At 40.4% G+C, this 16,722-nt stretch overlaps 2 protein-coding genes across 12 annotated transcripts in view; both read right to left on the reverse strand.

The window, feature by feature from the left end:
- The window catches only part of CEP135 (centrosomal protein 135), a 40,448-nt gene extending 30,151 nt beyond the window's left edge, over window positions 1-10,297 (reverse strand). For 2 of the 4 annotated variants that reach the window (XM_087874927.1, XM_087874929.1), the window contains exons 1-7: window positions 9,889-10,297; window positions 7,097-7,221; window positions 6,586-6,776; window positions 4,367-4,534; window positions 2,565-2,706; window positions 1,551-1,635; window positions 312-440 (exon numbers count right to left, since the gene is read on the reverse strand). In XM_087874927.1, the coding sequence (XP_087731053.1) occupies window positions 312-440; window positions 1,551-1,635; window positions 2,565-2,706; window positions 4,367-4,534; window positions 6,586-6,776; window positions 7,097-7,209 (828 nt within the window). In that variant the 5' untranslated portion in view covers window positions 7,210-7,221; window positions 9,889-10,297. The remainder of the gene's footprint in view (window positions 1-311; window positions 441-1,550; window positions 1,636-2,564; window positions 2,707-4,366; window positions 4,535-6,585; window positions 6,777-7,096; window positions 7,222-9,888) is intronic. The other 2 variants (XM_087874928.1, XM_060690845.2) reach the window with 2 other exon arrangements.
- Window positions 10,298-15,023: 4,726 nt separating this feature from the next.
- EXOC1 (exocyst complex component 1) overlaps window positions 15,024-16,722 on the reverse strand; it is a 49,394-nt gene continuing 47,695 nt past the window's right edge. For all 8 annotated transcript variants that reach the window (XM_034411381.3, XM_034411379.3, XM_087874935.1 and 5 more), the window contains one exon: window positions 15,024-16,668. In XM_034411381.3, coding sequence (XP_034267272.1) covers window positions 16,516-16,668 — 153 coding nt within the window. In that variant the 3' untranslated portion in view covers window positions 15,024-16,515. The remainder of the gene's footprint in view (window positions 16,669-16,722) is intronic.

Below are 16,722 nucleotides of genomic sequence, written 5' to 3' on the forward strand. Positions count from 1 at the left end.
CAGGAAATGACAATAATTACAGTGAAATCTCATTTGAATGGACTAATTGTGTCTGTTATTCATTTGTATGAAGATGCCATTATCCTGCAAAATTACATAAATTGACACCTGGCCTTTTGCATTGTTTATGTAATGTTATCATTATGCCAAATGGCATGGAAATTTTACCCATTTGCATTGGGAAGTCCATTTAATCAAGGTGTAGAAAATGGAAATTTCACTGTACTTTGGCTAATGTTAAGAGGATCCATATTTTAAAGTTTTAGGTGACGCTTTAGATGTAGAAGCTGAAAGACAGTCAACAGTGTTACCTGCAAATTCAAGTGATCAATAATTTTTTCATTACTTTTGCTTTTGGCTTCCAGAGATATTACATCATGAGAACGACCGCCATCTAGTGCGAATCCTAAACGTTCAATCTCACTGTCTCGGAGCTCAACCTTCAAAGAAAAAAAATAACTGCGTTAATCCAGTCAGTGCTGTAAGTCTTTCCCTATGATATAATCACACACATGCACTACTTGAATAGCAATAGCACTTAGACCTATACATCACTTCACCACCTCTCTAAGTGGTTTACAGAGTCAGCATATTGCCCCCCCCACCACAATCTGGGTCCTCGTTTTACCGACCTCAGAAGGATGGAAGGCTGAGTCAACCTTGAGCTGGTGAGGATCAAACTTGACAGTCAGGAGAGTTAGCCTGCAATAATGTATCCTAACCACTGAGCCTGAAGCCAAGAACACCAGCAATAGTAGCTATCCAACCAATTCACCCACACTCATTTCCCAGGGTTTTCCTTTCTCTCTACCTCCCCTTTGCTGCTGCCAATGTCCTTGACCTCAAGTGCATCATTTTAAAAAAAGGAAATAAGGACTGTGGAAGGTTAGGAAAGAAGTTGAATATGGTGCACCTGAAGCCAAGGATATTGGCCATCCCATCCAATCCTTCCCAGCCCCAGCGATACCACTCTTTTCTTTCCATATCTCCCCCAATTGTACCCAATATTTCATTTTCCTGCTGTCCTCTCAACTCTCTTGCCCTTTCTGTCCAGGACTTGTATATTTCAGTTCAGACATAGAAATGAGAATATTTTAACCTAGAAACAATAATGAGAAACTAGCTGCTCTGTGCATAGAACGATTTGTGCATAGATTGCACATCTCTAATATTAAGAGATGAAATCCAGTTTGGTGAAGTGGTTGAGATGCTGGCCTAGAAACTGGGAGACTGTGAATTTTGGCCTCCCTTAAGCATGAAAGCTAGCCGTGTGACTTAGGGCCAGTCAATCTCTTTCAACCGAAATCACCTCATAGGGTTGTTGTGGGAAAATACTGTAGGAGGCAGGGGTATTAGATATGTTCGCCATCATGAGTTGATGGTGTATGTGGTATGTGTAGGTACAAATATACAATATATGTATATTATAACTCTAGATGTACATATATAGAGAGACAGGACAATAGTAATAAAAAACTCACTTCTTCAATATTACAGAAACTATAGATATTAGCAAATATATATGCAAAACTATTAAGAGTTTAATATACCTGTTTGCTGTAATTTTTCATTTCACGTTCAGCTATCTCTAGTTTTTCCTGCAAGTCGTCTACTTCAATCTGCAGCTCATGAATTCTGAAATATTCAATACATATATAAACCACCTTCATTTCGTCTCTGTCATGCACACAATCTTCCAGTTTTAAATACATTTACGAAAAAATGTTTTCCTTAGAAATTTAGAATTTTGTAGAGAACCTTCCCTGGTAAGGAGATTCACAATTAGATAGGGGCCTACACTGTCATGTTCATATATTATAGTATGAAAAGTTTCCACAATTTATGGCCAAAGATCATCCAGGGGAAAAAAATGAACTGGTAGAAGATTGAGAAAAACATGGTTTCACAAAATCTAAATTCCCTTTACTCTTAAACAGGACTTCCAAGTATTTATTGGTTCAATTTATATTTATTTATTGGTTCAATTTATGTGCCGCCCTTCTCCTGAGACTCAGGGCGGCTTACAATGTGTTAAGTAATAGCCTTCATACTTTTGTATATACCTGCTTAGTAGGGCCTTCGCCCCCCCCCCGGCGGTATTCTTTTTTATACAAAGTCATCTTATTGCCCCCACAACCCGGGTCCTCATTTTACCTACCTCGAAAGGATGGAAGGCTGAGTCAACCTTGAGCCTGGTGAGATTTGAACTTGCAGTAATTGCAGGCAGCTGGTGCTATTTAACAGCACTTTAGTCTGCTGCGCCACCAAGGCTCTTCCTTTCAAGTATGAAAGAAACTATGTCACTTTTAGATCTCTTATATATAAAAGGGGGAAAACAAGCAGATGAGCTATTATAAGATCTCCACTATACTCTTCAAATCTAATCTACATGATTGATAAGTAAATAAATATCTCTGTAGAAATGTTCAGTTTCTCAGTCAAGGATAGGATAATATAAATATGTACAAATTATGCATTTCTTCTAAAACTGCACACACACCCTATCCACCCCAATGCCCCTAATGATTGAGATGACCCTTGAAATATTGCTAAAGCTTAATCACCTGTTGTCAGCCACTTGAAGAAGATCGGCAATATATGGGTCATTCGGTTGAGGAACCGGATAGGCGCCAATCCCTGAAGGAGGAACTGGCTGATCTATTTGCATACGCTGACGTCGAAATGGAATATTTCGTTTCTTACCACCTTCAAAGATAAATGCATTTTACTAGAACTTTGGGCAGGTCATGTCTTTTCATACATGATTCATATATAAAGTGGAAATTACAAGGTTTCGTGTTTTTGAAGTAAAACTATCAGCAACACTTTAAATAGGATCTTTTTTGTGATTATGTGAACAGTAAATAATGCATTTATTCACATGCTAATTAAAAATCGCTAACATAAGCAATCTTGGTGCTGCAATAAAAAAAATTATGCACGATTAAGAAACACCAAGGACATACAAATACATAAAATAGTGACAAAGCAACCTGCAGTCTTGAGGGTAAAGGATGAGTTTAAAGAGTAAAGTGACTATCTTAAACCTTGCTAGTGGTTAAGGCATCATTTCACCATCTAAACATCCCATTCTTGGGATAATTTTAAGTACAAGATGTAAGGCACCACTTTACCCCCTAAACCACCCCCTCCCAAAGACTCCAATTTTGCCCCCACCTTTTCATGCTGCAATAGAGTTTTTGTGCATCGTGCAGACCAGAGGACACAGGGGTGGGGGAGGCCCTGGGAGGCCCAGTGAAAATCAAGGCCTAACTGCCCAGGGCCTGACAAAGTCTTCTCCATCCTCTGAAGCATCCTGGGCTCTGATTCCCACCCCTAAGGGTCTGTGCATGCCTTGGACCTTTTATTACACCACCACCCCAATGGTGTCTTGTGCCTACTTCGCATTTCACCATATCACAAACCCTCCTCCTACTCGATCACCAATTATGCTCAATGCAGCCACTCCGAAAATGGCACTTGCTTCTTGGATGGAGACATGCAACCTAGGGACAACCGAAGAGCGGAGTGGCCTGCTTTCTTTCCCACTGCAAGCTCCAGAGCTCTTCCAGTGGTAAATGTGTGGTCGATGATGAGAGTTGGGGAGGAGGATGTGAAACCCAGTTCAAGGCTGCAGGGGACCCAATTGGGGAAGGGGGAAGCAGGTTCAAGGCCTATGGACACCCAGTGGGACAGGATGGGGAAGATAAGTGGGGGTGCACTGCAGCATCCCTTCGGTCAGTTGTAAGGGCAAATAATCACAAATTTCAGAGGTCAGGGGGATCCTGTAGCAGTTATAACTTTGAAACCAGGTTGTAAATAGCTTTTTTTTGGGGGGTGGGGGTTCCATTGTAATCTCAAATGCTTGCTAAACAACCAGTCATAAATCTATTATCTGGGATTTCCTGGTACTCTCATCCAAGTACTAATCAGGCCTTAGTATTTTTGAGTTCCACCAAAATAAGTTAAGAGGCTATTCCCTGACATTTTCAAGCAAATTAGTAACTATGAGTCACTAAAATAGGTTTTAAAAAGTAAAACTGAGAATTGAAGACAGCATCAAAATAGGAAAACAGAATTTGTACTTGGTATTCAGAGAATAAAGATAGTTTACACCTTCTTTGAAGTCCACATAGGAAAGTTACTGAAGTTTTTAGAAAAACAGTACAAGAGTCCATTGAAATACTCATTCATTTGTTTTGCCTGTGCTCTTCGGGATCAAGTGCTTAAACTGATACTTTGCTTCTAAAGGAGCTAAAGGACCCAGAAGTAAGCTAAAGTAGTATAGTAGTAAGAGTGCACAGAATTACAGTCCAATAAAAGGATCATCAGACCAGAATGGTGAGCACATAGGTTGTCACTGTACCTGGCGTCTGTACCACAGCTTGTAGATTTTTCTCTTGAAGCTGTTGAATTTTGTCAGTCTTGGCTTTGTTTTCTTTTTCTAATGACCTCATTTTATGTATATACTGATTATTCAAAAATTTCATATCTGAATTCTCATGTTCAAATTTCCTCAAAGTAGCTTTCAAATCTGTAAGGAGGAAAACAATTTGATTCCATGCTTCTGTTTTAACTGCACAAGGCTAACAATAAGAAATGCTTCAAAAACTATTTTCTTGTATTATTTAATTATTATAAAGCTGCCAAAAATGGCATCTGGACATTATCAAAGCCAACACCAGACAGAGCACAGAACAACTGAAAGAAGTCATGCAAGATCAGAAAATGTTTAGCGGAGAGAGAGAAAACGCACACAAGAGCGCTGGTGGACAGAATCACCAAGAATTGGACATGACTGAACAGAAAGCAGCAGCAGCATCCTCAAATTACATTGACATATTTATGATTATTGATCACAATCATAGGCAACAGTATGCTAACAGAGCTCATGTATACAGTCATCACCCTTAATAACCCCCAAATTCTTTGTTCCATCTGGAATTTTTTAAAAAATAAAAAATGAATAGGAAGCTAGCACGTTGAAACACAAAATGTTGGAAATGTCTATTTCCAAGAACGGCAGAAGAGCAGCACTGTTAAGAAATAAGAATGGTATTTGAAACAGCCTACTTGGTGAGAAAGAAAGGAAGGAAAAGTAGAGGACATTCGTGGAGCTGTAGACCAGGTCTATGGACCGGCACTGGGCCGCAGCATGCCAGAAACTGGTCCATGCAAACAAGCAAAGCCCCATCCATGGAATGCAGGCAGCACACAAAATCACGCCCCTTCCGGTCCATTGAAAAACCTCTCTCCACAGAACCCGGTCCTTGGTGCCCAAAAGGTTGGGGGGGGGGGGGGCGCTGCTGTAGACAATATGGATAAAAGCAAAGGAATATTGCATGACCTGCTGCAACCATTTTAGCAGATTAGACTACTAGAGCATTCATTCTATGAGCCTCTCATATTGAGTATACATGCTCAGGACTCCAAAAATATTGCATTCATTATGATGACAAAATTGTTAAGCAAGAATTAAATCACTGGCATTATCAATGATTTAATGGAAGGTATTCCTCAACTTAATACCCATTAGAAGTTATGACAGATTCCCCCTCAAAAGAGACTTACAACCTGGTTTCAGAGTTCTGACATCGCCTCCCCTTCCTCATCTTCTGATTGCATTTTGAACACTTGGCAACCAGCTCACATTTATGGTTGTTTGCAACGCTCCATAGTCACATGAGTACAATTTATGACATTTTTTGCCAGAAATCAACATTTACTTCTGGCTTCCAGCCAAAACAGGGAGCGCTCCTAATAACCATCGTATTTGCTTAATGTCCAGGGAATTATATGAAGTGGTTTTATTTCTCTTACAAAATTTGTGCATTTAAAATGTTAATTCTGTACAATATACGGCTGCCTTTGTTTAAGTCCCATCCATTTAGCCACCATTTGAAGTTTCAACGGTCAGCTTGGCAACTGGTTTGCAATGACATTGCAGCATCCCATGGTCACACAATCACTATACGAAAACTTCACTGCCAGCTTTCAACAAGCAAAATCAATGGGGAAGCCAGCAAATAGAGATGCTGCGACTACTTGCAATTTGCTTACCAGCAGCAATTTAAATTGCTAGAACGGCCATCATAATTTGGTACGGTCACATAACATCGTGACATATGACATCAGTCAGCAATGGTGTTTCCAGTCCAATTACTGTTGGTAAATGAGGACTTTCTGTATTTACAGACACCAGATTAAAGTTTAGCTCAAAAGTAGTTTCTTAAAAACTGTTTCCAGATTCCTGGTCTGAATCTGCTTGCACAAAAAAAATTCAGTGGTTTTCTGATCTTTTAAATGAAACTTAATTGTATAACCAGAATTTAGCCTCTACTTTCACCTTCTTCCGAAATTAATTGAAAATTGAAAAAAGTAAGTGTGGTACTGCTGTTTCCCCTTTGAGCTTGGTATGGAAGAGGGGAATAGGAGATGTTATTTATCTTTAACAAAACCCTTAGGTGTAGCATCAAAGTAGAAAATTTGCAGATTTAGGGACAATATTTAGTTAAAAACAGATAGCAAAAACAAACTGCAAAATCTAAGGTAGATTTTATTTTTTTTTAAAAAAAATTGTATTACCTTTGACCTGATCTTCCAATTGCTCTTTCAATTTCAGAACTTCTAAGTGCAATTCATTATTTTCACGTGTGAGCCTAGCATTTTCTTCTCGATAAGGTTCCAGAACAACATCAAAGTTACTGCATTCTTTTTCAATTTTTCCAGCAGATAACTTCGTGCTCCGGAGGCTCTCAGTTGTATGAACAAGGTCACTAAAATTAATATAAGAAATAATCAAAATACAGAATATTGAAACTGTATTTATAATTTCCTACAAGTATTCTATTGAATCACCACATAATAAATAGTAACCATATATTTTGATTACTAATCAATTCTAATGTTTTCTTTCTCAATGTGCATGCAAAACAATAGGTTCATATTAATTTAGCTCTAAAAAAGATGCACAAGAAAAATCTTACATCCTTCCTGCAAAAAGGAATAATAATACTTTATAAATTGCTAAACTGGGTCCTCTTCCATAAAGAATTGCACTGTTCCAAGCATTTTTTTTCTATTCCTTTTTTAATACCTGAAAAGTTTTTCCACCAGAGGCAAACTTTCTACTCCCAGTGGTTGTCGATATCCCAACTGATCCAATCGTTTCCTTAAATTAACAAACTTCCGCTCTACCACTGTAGTCATTGTGAAGATTCTCTATAAACAAAAAAAAAATAGGTTCAAAAAGGGGACCAGTAAATAATTAAACTATACAAATTACCATGCACTTATAACATTAACTTTTAAGACCAAATCACATGCTTGCCAGCACTGAGTGAATTCATTGCAAAGATGGGAATGGTATTCTGGCAATTCAAATTAGTAAATAAAGTCAACAGGGGAAGGTGTGGATCCAAACAGAACCCTGATATAATGATATTATAACACCTGGCTATAGTAACAGTAATAACATACAGTATTATTAGCAACAATACTTTATCACCATATTTTTATTTTTTATTATACATAACTCAAGGCGTGAACATGCCTCTGCTTCCCATTTTCCCACAACAACAATCCTGTGAGTTCAGAGAGCGCATTACTGGCTGAAAGTCATCCAGCAGCTTTCATGACTAAAGGAGATCTAGAACTTGCAGTCTCCTGGTTTCTAGGCCAGCACCTTAACCACTAGTTAGACCTTGACTTACAGAAGAGATTCATACTAGTTCATCCCAAAGTGCATAGCTAAATGTCTATGGAGATTCTCAATCATCCAAGTCATAGTTGTCCCAAAGGTGCTTTTTCAATTGGCAACTGGGCTTTCTGGTTTTCCTTTTCTAAAAAAGATATTTCACTTCTCATCCAAGAAGCTTCTGAAGGCATTTCACTTCTCATCCAAGAAGCTTCTTTGAAGACGTTTCGCTTCTCATCCAAGAAGCTTCTTGAAGACAATTTCACTTCTCATCCAAGAAGTTTCTGAAGACGTTTCGCTTCTCATCCAAGAAGCTTTTGAAGACGATTTCGCTTCTCATCCAAGAAGTTTCTGAAGACGTTTCGCTTCTCATCCAAGAAGCTTTTGAAGACGATTTTGCTTCTCATCCAAGAAGCTTCTGAAGATGTTTTGCTTGAAGATGCTTCGCTTCTCATCCAAGAAGCTTCTGAAGACAATTTCACTTCTCATCCGAGAAGCGTCTTTGAAGGTGCTTCGCTTCTCATCCAAGAAGCTTCTTCAAAGACATTTCGCTTCCCACCCGAGAAGCTTCAAACGTCTTCAAAGAAAAAGAAAAACAAGAAAGTCCAGTTGCCTCTTGAAAAAAAAAACATCTTTGGGACATACTAGTTACTAAAAAAAAAAGTCATTTCACAAAAACCACCAGTTCAAATACTATTTAAGCTCTTGCGAGGGAAAATAAGGACGCATGTCATTTCTGTCTTGGATTAAAGGACCAGAGCGAATATATATCAGGGGTAAAATCCAGCAGGTTCTGACAGGTTCCGAATGAACCGGTAGCGGAAATTTGGAGCAGTTCGGAGAACCGGCAAATACAGCCTCTGGCTGGCCCCCGAGTGGAGTGGGAAGGGAGATTTTTCAGTATCCTTCCGCCAGGGGTGGGGTGGGAATGGAGATTTTGCAGTATCCTTCCCCCTGCCATGCCCACCAAGCCACACCACACCCACCAAGCCACGCCTACAGAACCAGTAGTCAAAAAATTTAAATTTCACCACTGGAATATATATATTCTCTGGAATATATATATATATATATATATATATATATAGCTCAGGAATGGCAGGTCCCTTGGATGGTGTGATAGATAGATAGATAGATAGATAGATAGATAGATAGATAGATAGATAGATGATAGATAGATAGATGATGATAGATAGATGATAGATGATAGATAGATAGAGATAGATATCGATATATATAGATATGTTTCTCTTTAGCCAGGTTCTACCTACGTAAACCAAGATGTTATGCAGCCCTAGTTCAGTGAAATCACAATTCACTAATTTCTGGGCTTTTTTTTTCCCTCTCTTCTCTTCTGGCAGCCAGCAGACCCTTTGCTGCCCATTGGGAAACTAAGAAACTAGTGAATTATGATTTCACTGAACTAGGGCTGCATAACATATTGGTTTACATAGGTGGAACCTGGCTAAAGAGAAACACACATAAAACCTACGAAAAAGAAAGAAAAAAACACACACACACACACACACATATATATATATGTAAGTTTTCACGGGTATATATGTGTGTATAGTTAATATTTCGGGTTTCTTCCCGTGTAATTCTTTTGCAGTAAAGTTACTGCAAAAGACCCCTCACATAAGCCTGATGATGGCAGATGAGATTCTGTCGAAACGTCGCTTCTACCCTTTTAGGGATATGTTCACAATTACATGGGAAGAAACCCGAAATATTAACTATACACACACACACACATATATATATATAATATTTAATATAAATAAAACACCGTCCAAGGGACCTGCCATTCCTAAGCGCCGAGGCTGCTTCTAGAAATTACCTGCCACAGAGTTGTTGGAAAGCATATTATGCAATAAAGCCAGGAGTCTCCAACCTTGGCCGCTTTAAGCCTGGCGGACTTCAACTCCCAGAATTCCCCAGCCAGCAAAGCTGGCTGGGGAATTCTGGGAGTTGAAGTCCGCCAGGCTTAAAGCGGCCAAGGTTGGAGACTCCTGCAATAAAGGGATGAATACAGAAGCGAAGGAGGCAGAGTAGAAAGGAAGAGGGGAGGTGAAGGCTGCATAAAGGGACGTCCTGGAGACGAGGGTTTAAAAGAGGGGCTGGTTGAAACACCTGGCAGCCCATTAGCCTGGGGAGGGTCCTTGGGGAAGCTTGGCTACAACCGCACCAACCTGTTGGGGCCTCCCCAGGCGCCCCGCTCGCTCTCAAGGCCTAAATCGCTTCGCTTGACGCCCCCCCCCCACCCTTTGGGCGCTACTTCCAGCCGGGCGACGTCATCCTTCCAACGTCATCCACGTCGTCATGGAAACGGGGCCCGCGGCCTCGTTCGGAGGCGGGAGGGCCTTCGCTGCTGTCTCCCGCGCCTCGCCCCTCGTCAAGTCCTGGGAGGTAAAGGCGGCCTTTGAGTCGAGCTGCTTGCCCCTTTCTTTCTTTCTTTCTTTCCTCCTCCTCCTCCTCCTCCCGCCGCGCCGACGACGACGAAAAGCCAGCGGGACGGACCAAAGGAGCCGTTTGAAAATGGCGCGCGGAGGACGGGCGACTTCCTCTTCGGGTCGCCCCAGCAACCAGCGTTTGGAAAGCAAACGGGGGAGGGAAGAGTCTCGCGTCCGCACAGCGGCCCCTGCTGGAGCTTGGTGGGAATGGCACATGTCTATGGAGCTTCTCAGTCATCCAAGGTGCTTTTTTTAAAAGAGGCATTTTTTTCAAGCTTCTTGATAATAGAATAGAACAGAATAGAGTAGAGTAGAGTAGAGTAGAGTAGAGTAGAGTAGAGTAGAGTAGAGTAGAGTAGAGTAGAATATAGAGAATAGAATAGAGTAGAATAGAATAGAATAGAATAAAGAGAATAGAATAGAGTAGAATAGAGTAGAATAGAATAGAATAGAATAGAATAGAACATAGAGAATAGAATAGAATAGAATATAGAGAATAGAATAGAATAGAATAGAATAGAACATAGAGAATAGAATAGAATAGAATATAGAGAATAGACTATAGAGAATAGAATAGAGTAGAATAGAATAGAATAGAACAGAATAGAATAGAATAGAATAAAGAGAATACAATAGAGTAGAATAGAATATAGAGAATAGAATAGAGTAGAGTAGAACAGAACAGAACAGAACAGAACAGAACAGAATAGAATAGAATAGAATAGAATAGAATTTTTTTTAGAATAGAATTCTTTATTGGCCAAGTGTGATTCGACACACAAGGAATTTGTCTTTGGTGCATATGCTCTCAGTGTACACAAAAAGAAGAGATACATTCGTCAAGAATCATAAGGTACAACAATGATAGCCATAGGGTACAAATAAGCAATCAAATCATATTAGGAAACAGTCAGTATAAATCGTAAGGATACAAGCAACAAAGTTACAGTCATGCATTCATAAGTGGAAGGAGATGGGTGATGGGAACGATGATAAGATTAATAGTAGTGCAGACTTAGTGAATAGTTTGACAGTGTTGAGGGAATTAGTTGTTTAGCAGAGTGATGGCATTTGGGAAAAAACTGTCCTTGTCTAGTTGTTCTGGTGTGCAGTGCTCTATAGCATCATTTTGAGGGTAGGAGTTGAAACAGTTTATGTCCAGGATGCGAGGGGTCTGTAAATATTTTCTTTTTGACTTGTGGAGTATACAGGTCCTCCATGGAAGGCAGGTTGGTAGCCATTGTTTTTTCTGCAGTTCTCATTATCCTCTGAAGTCTGTGTCTGTCTTGTTGGGTTGCAGAACCTTGGATGAATCTTGGATGAGAAGCGAAATGTCAAAGAAACGAAGAAAAACCAAAAAAAGTCCAGTTGCCTCTTGAAAAAAGCCCCTTTGGGAAAACCATGCCCTGAATGACTGAGAAGCTCCATAGACAATTAGCTATGCGCTTTAAAATGAACACCCTTTGAATAGTGTGGGAGTAACAGAGCAGAAGAAGCTTCTTGGATGAGAAGCGAAATGTCTTCGAACAAAAAAGCAGAAAGTCCAGTTGAAAAAGCGCCTTTGGGTGGGAATCGCAACCTTTTTCATTGGAAGGAAAACAAGACTTTTTGGTCTTCAACTCTATTGGACTGCTGGCACAGCTGGATTTTTTGTTTTTTTTTTAAAAAATCATGCTTTATTTGAAGCTTTTAAATCTCTTGCCTAGGAAATGTTATTTGCATCCAGATATAAATCTACGTATCTAAGGGTAGAGGATGCGTTCATTCAGTTAACGTTTCTAATTGGTTTATTGTCTCCTGTTAAATTTCACACAGCTTTAAAGGGAAGCAGAAAATGACAAGTGGATTTTACCACCAAGGATGTGAAAAGTAACAGTAACAGAGGTGGAAGGGACCTTGGAGGTCATCTAGTCCAACCCCCTGCCCACAGAGGAGAACTGTACTAGGGATTCGAACTGCCGAACTTCTGACTTTTCTGATCGACAAGCTCAGTGTCTTAGCCACTGAGCCACCTAGTCAGACCATCAAGGTTTTTGTTAGCCATTTCTCTTCATCTGATCATGTAACTGACCAGACCTCTCATTTCCTTTGAAAACATTAAAGCAACGCAGTGCTGAGGAAGGACCGTTGTCTCTGACTAGTATTACCAGGCTCTGTTTCTTTGTTTGTGTCTCGCTCATTCAGGGCTCTCTTGATTTTCACATTCCCATTCTGCACTCCTTATGCTGAAAAGGGCTGGATCCATGACCTTCAGCAGTTCATAAGGAAGCCAAGAGTTGTGTCCAGAATCTACATGCATTGCACACCACCTTGGTGATCAGATAGCTTGCCTCGGCTAACTTGGGAACCAACTCATTGCTGGTTCCCAAAATGAACTGCCTAATGGCCGGCTGGGTGGGCGTGGGTAAGTGGTCATGTGACTGGGTGGGCATGGCCAGCTCGATGTCACTCATGTTGAGGGGTGCCTTGCTGGCCTCTACTCGCTCCTCTCCTCTCAACCACTCCTTGCCTCCCCGCCTGGGCTCCTTAGGCCCCCTACAGGAGGCAGTTGTTGGAGTTAAGCAGCCACCATGAGAAGGAGTTGGCAAAACAGCTGGCTCAGTTCAATTTGGATCTGGCTGAGGAGGCGGCTCAGCAGAAGCACCTCATTGAGGACTACAAGCATAGGCTTTCCAAGCAGAGAGAAGACTGTTCTGACCTAGGCTTCCTTAGACAGTATACAGCACAAACTTAGTCCCCGGCAAACCTCTTTAATTCATACGGCTATGAATTATTGTCATTCCCAGTCCAAAAGGCTTCTCAAACAGTCTTGCAGGGGAGTGTTTACAAACACTCACCTTATCTCCCTTGGAATGCTGCCAGAGAACTAATTGCCAAATGCAGGGCAAGGCCAAACTTAGCACAGAGTCAAACAGAACTTTTCCAGAGCTTTTATCAACCAGATGAACTAATTGCTTCCTGCAAAAGCTCACGTCCCATTCACTTCTCTTTTATGTCTTATGGGAGGGGCCAATCATCTCCAAGCCTTTCTCCCAAGTCGACCCTGTTTTCTTAATTGTTCCTGTGTCCTGGCAGCTCTGCGCATGCACGTACTGGGAACAGGCTGACGCTGTTCTTCTGCCTCGCTGCTGTCAGACTCTGGAGACTCCGGAGGCAGCAAAGAACTATCAGATGGCCTTGACCCCCCTCTCTGCTTCCGATGCAGAGCCCTCATCCAAGTTTTCCCCAGTGCCCAGGACTGGCCCAAGTTCCTCCCCAACCTCCTCACTGTCCGACTCTGCTGCCAGTTCTGCTGGCCACCAGCAGGCCACAACAATTGCATGAGGATGGATTTTGTCCTGTAGGGGACACAGGAAGAAGGCAGCGTTGTCAGTTTTCATCAATGATGTGGATTCGGACAATCACTTCTGTGCTCAAGGAAGGAGAACCTCCATCAGATGCTCTCACAGTAACTCTGTCCATAGTCCAGGGATCGGAGGGCATAACATGTTTCCAGTTTCAGAGTTGATCGTGATGAAAGTGAGCACGAGGCCCCGTCTCCTTTCCCAGGCAAAAGTGAGAAAGTCACTTTAGCATTCAGCTTTGTGTCCAAATCCACAGCATGGACTAAGCCGATGAGCAAGCCTGGACTATTTATTTGGCCTGAAATCTGGGCTTCAGTACATGTCATAATAGAAAACACGGGCACCCAGAATTCCAAGAGCACCTAAAATCAAAATTATTATTTTGTAAACCTTGAGTGATGAGCAGGTAGTTCTACTTTTTTTTAAAAAAAAAAATCTCCCTTCTGTGCTGCTGTCTTGACCTTTCAGGTACAGGTAGAAATTTGAGGGTATCTTTTTGACAACATGGTTGTGATGGCCAGTCTCTAGAATCCCGTTGAATCAGCCATCTCTCCTTGCAATACAGCAGACCTAATTGTGTTTGTTTCCAATTTCCTAAGAATGCTTCAGGGGTACCTATGCAGAATCCAGAACAGAAGCCATCTGGGATTTATTTGATTCAGATTCTCTCTCCTCTAGTGAGGTGTTGAAAATCAGGATCATTAGTTGTTTGATGCTGGTGCTCTCCTTTCCAGTAGGCCAACCTACTGGAGCCTTGGTGGAGCAGCGGACTAAAGCGCTGTTAAATAGCACTTAGTTGCCAGCTGCCTGCAATTACTGCAAGTTCGAATCTCACCAGGCTCAAGGTTGACTCAGCCTTCCATCCTTCTGAGGTAGGTAAAATGAGGACCCGGATTGTGGGGGCAATAAACTGACTTTGTATAAAAAAGAACATCGCTTGGGGGGGCCAAAAGCCCTACTAAGCAGGTATATACAAAAGTATGAAGGCTATTGCTTAAGCATTGTAAGCCAATCTGAGTCTCCGGAGAAGGGTGGCATATAAATTGAACCAATAAATAAATAATAAATAATAAATAAATAAATAAATAAATAAATAACCTCTTTAAAAAAAAAAGTGTATTTGACAAATGTGGCACTTCAAAATTTGGCAAGTGCCAAGATTCTGGATAGTTAGATATCAATGAATTTCCTAATGGGTACTCAGGATCTTCCCAATCATGTAAGAAATTGTTTTGTTAAGCTGACTGACACACTTATCGCTTCTTTTGATTCCCAAGCTGAACTATCAAGGAAACCAATGAACTTTCTCAAGATTCTACCAATTACCGATATTGGATAGCACTTATTAAAAATAAATATGAGAGTCCCCTATCATTCTACATCAGTTTAGTGCAAACTGGAGAGTTGTTGTTGAGAATTTTTTTGGGGGGGCAAATGCAATTGCTTTTTATGACACTTTAATGGCATGAAAACATGTGCTATTAAATATATCAACAATTTTGTAAATGCAGGACAAATAGATACAGTGTCATCGGTATGGTAAACATTTATTCACATTTCATTCTCCAACACACTTTCTCCTTTTCACTTGAATCAGGAAAGGCTGTACAAGTATTTGACACTTGCCTGGATACAGAATAGTCTGAGGACCAACAAACTGAAGCTACACAACTAAAATAGAATATAAACAAATGGTTCTTAGGCCTAAGAATTAGAAAGGTACATGTTGAGTTCCTCATGGAGCGGGGAAGAGAGTGGCATGGCATATTGGCTCTTCAGAAGCAGGGTAACATTTAACAAATTTAACATTTGTGTTTGTAGTGTGGTCAAATAGCATGACAACTGTTACCATCACATGCTAGTTCAGCTTGCTTTTTTTATATGCTCATTGTAAAGTAGCATGGTGAAAAAACAGCTTTGTGAGAAGGAACAAGCCAAACATTTCTACAAATTCCTTTCTTGCTACTAAGTAGAAAGAAGTTCTGCAAAGAGGTAGTCCCGTTTCCACACCATTTCCACCAGTAAGAATTATAAAACCAGGAGGCGAGAAAACATAATTTCCACAGCGTCTGGAATCCTCATCGACTAAAGATATATGTAGTAGCTTGAGCGAAAACAGTGCAGTAAGGAAGAAACTGAGATAGGTAAATACATTGGCAGGTGCATTTTGTATCATGTGAATTAAAGATTACAATAGGAGGACATAATCTAAAAAAGACATTTTGAGTTGCAATAGTTCTTTTACAGAAGAGTAGTATCTTGCATTTTTGTTTCTAATTACAGCCATTCAAACAGATTTACCATTATGATGCTTAAATCTAAAAATTTCAGAGTTGCCAAGGAAACCTCAATCAATGCACTGAACATTACTTCATGTACAATCACTGGCTGCTTCTTCTGGAGAAAGAAAGCATTTTTTTCCTTTGTGCCATGCTGAGGCACCACTAATAATCTCCCTCAGGAAATAAGTACTTTCTTTGTAAAGAGCTTCAAATCAAAAGAACTGCAATTACATAATCTTGTAAATTGATTCTCAGAAACTCAGCCATCTTATTAATCTATATATTAACATGCACTTTCAAGGGGAAAAGGAAACACCGTAAGTTGATATAATATCTATACTTATTAGTTTCTAAAAGTAAAGGATTAGGAAAGCAGATGAGCTTAGTATAATAAATATACATTTGACATGCCACTTACATGTGAAAATGTATAGTTGAACACTCTTTATCCAGCAATTAGGCAGTACTTCTGCCTAGGCCAATTTTCCAACTGAGCGGACTAGAATTCTCAGAATTGTTAGCCAGCAGGACCAAGGACAATCCTGCTGTGAATTCTCAGAGCTGTAATCCAATTTTATATACGATAGCAAGTTATATTAAGGAAAGTCGGCCTAAGCCAACTGCTGATATGTATGACGATAATTAAGAACATCCTGCCGTTCCTCAAAATGACAACTTCCAGTGTCAACGATACTTTCCAGCAATTTTGTGTGCGTCGCTTGATTTGCGCCAGGTAAATTTCAGTGTGACTGTGCAATACTGGAGAAGTAATCTAAAATATCCTGAATGGTAAATTCCATAGTAATTCCAGAACCAGGATAGCAACGTGCTATTAAGCCTTCAAAATGCTTGTATTGCCGTATGAATTCGTCTTGCATGGAATGCCACACCACCTATCAAAAGGGGGAAAAGGTGGAATCTTTAATAAATGAAAAGCTCCAGTCCAA

This window comes from Pantherophis guttatus, chromosome 8, assembly GCF_059756535.1.
Source record: "Pantherophis guttatus breed Tessera chromosome 8, ASM5975653v1, whole genome shotgun sequence".
In the NCBI taxonomy this organism is placed as follows: Eukaryota; Metazoa; Chordata; class Lepidosauria; order Squamata; family Colubridae; genus Pantherophis; species Pantherophis guttatus.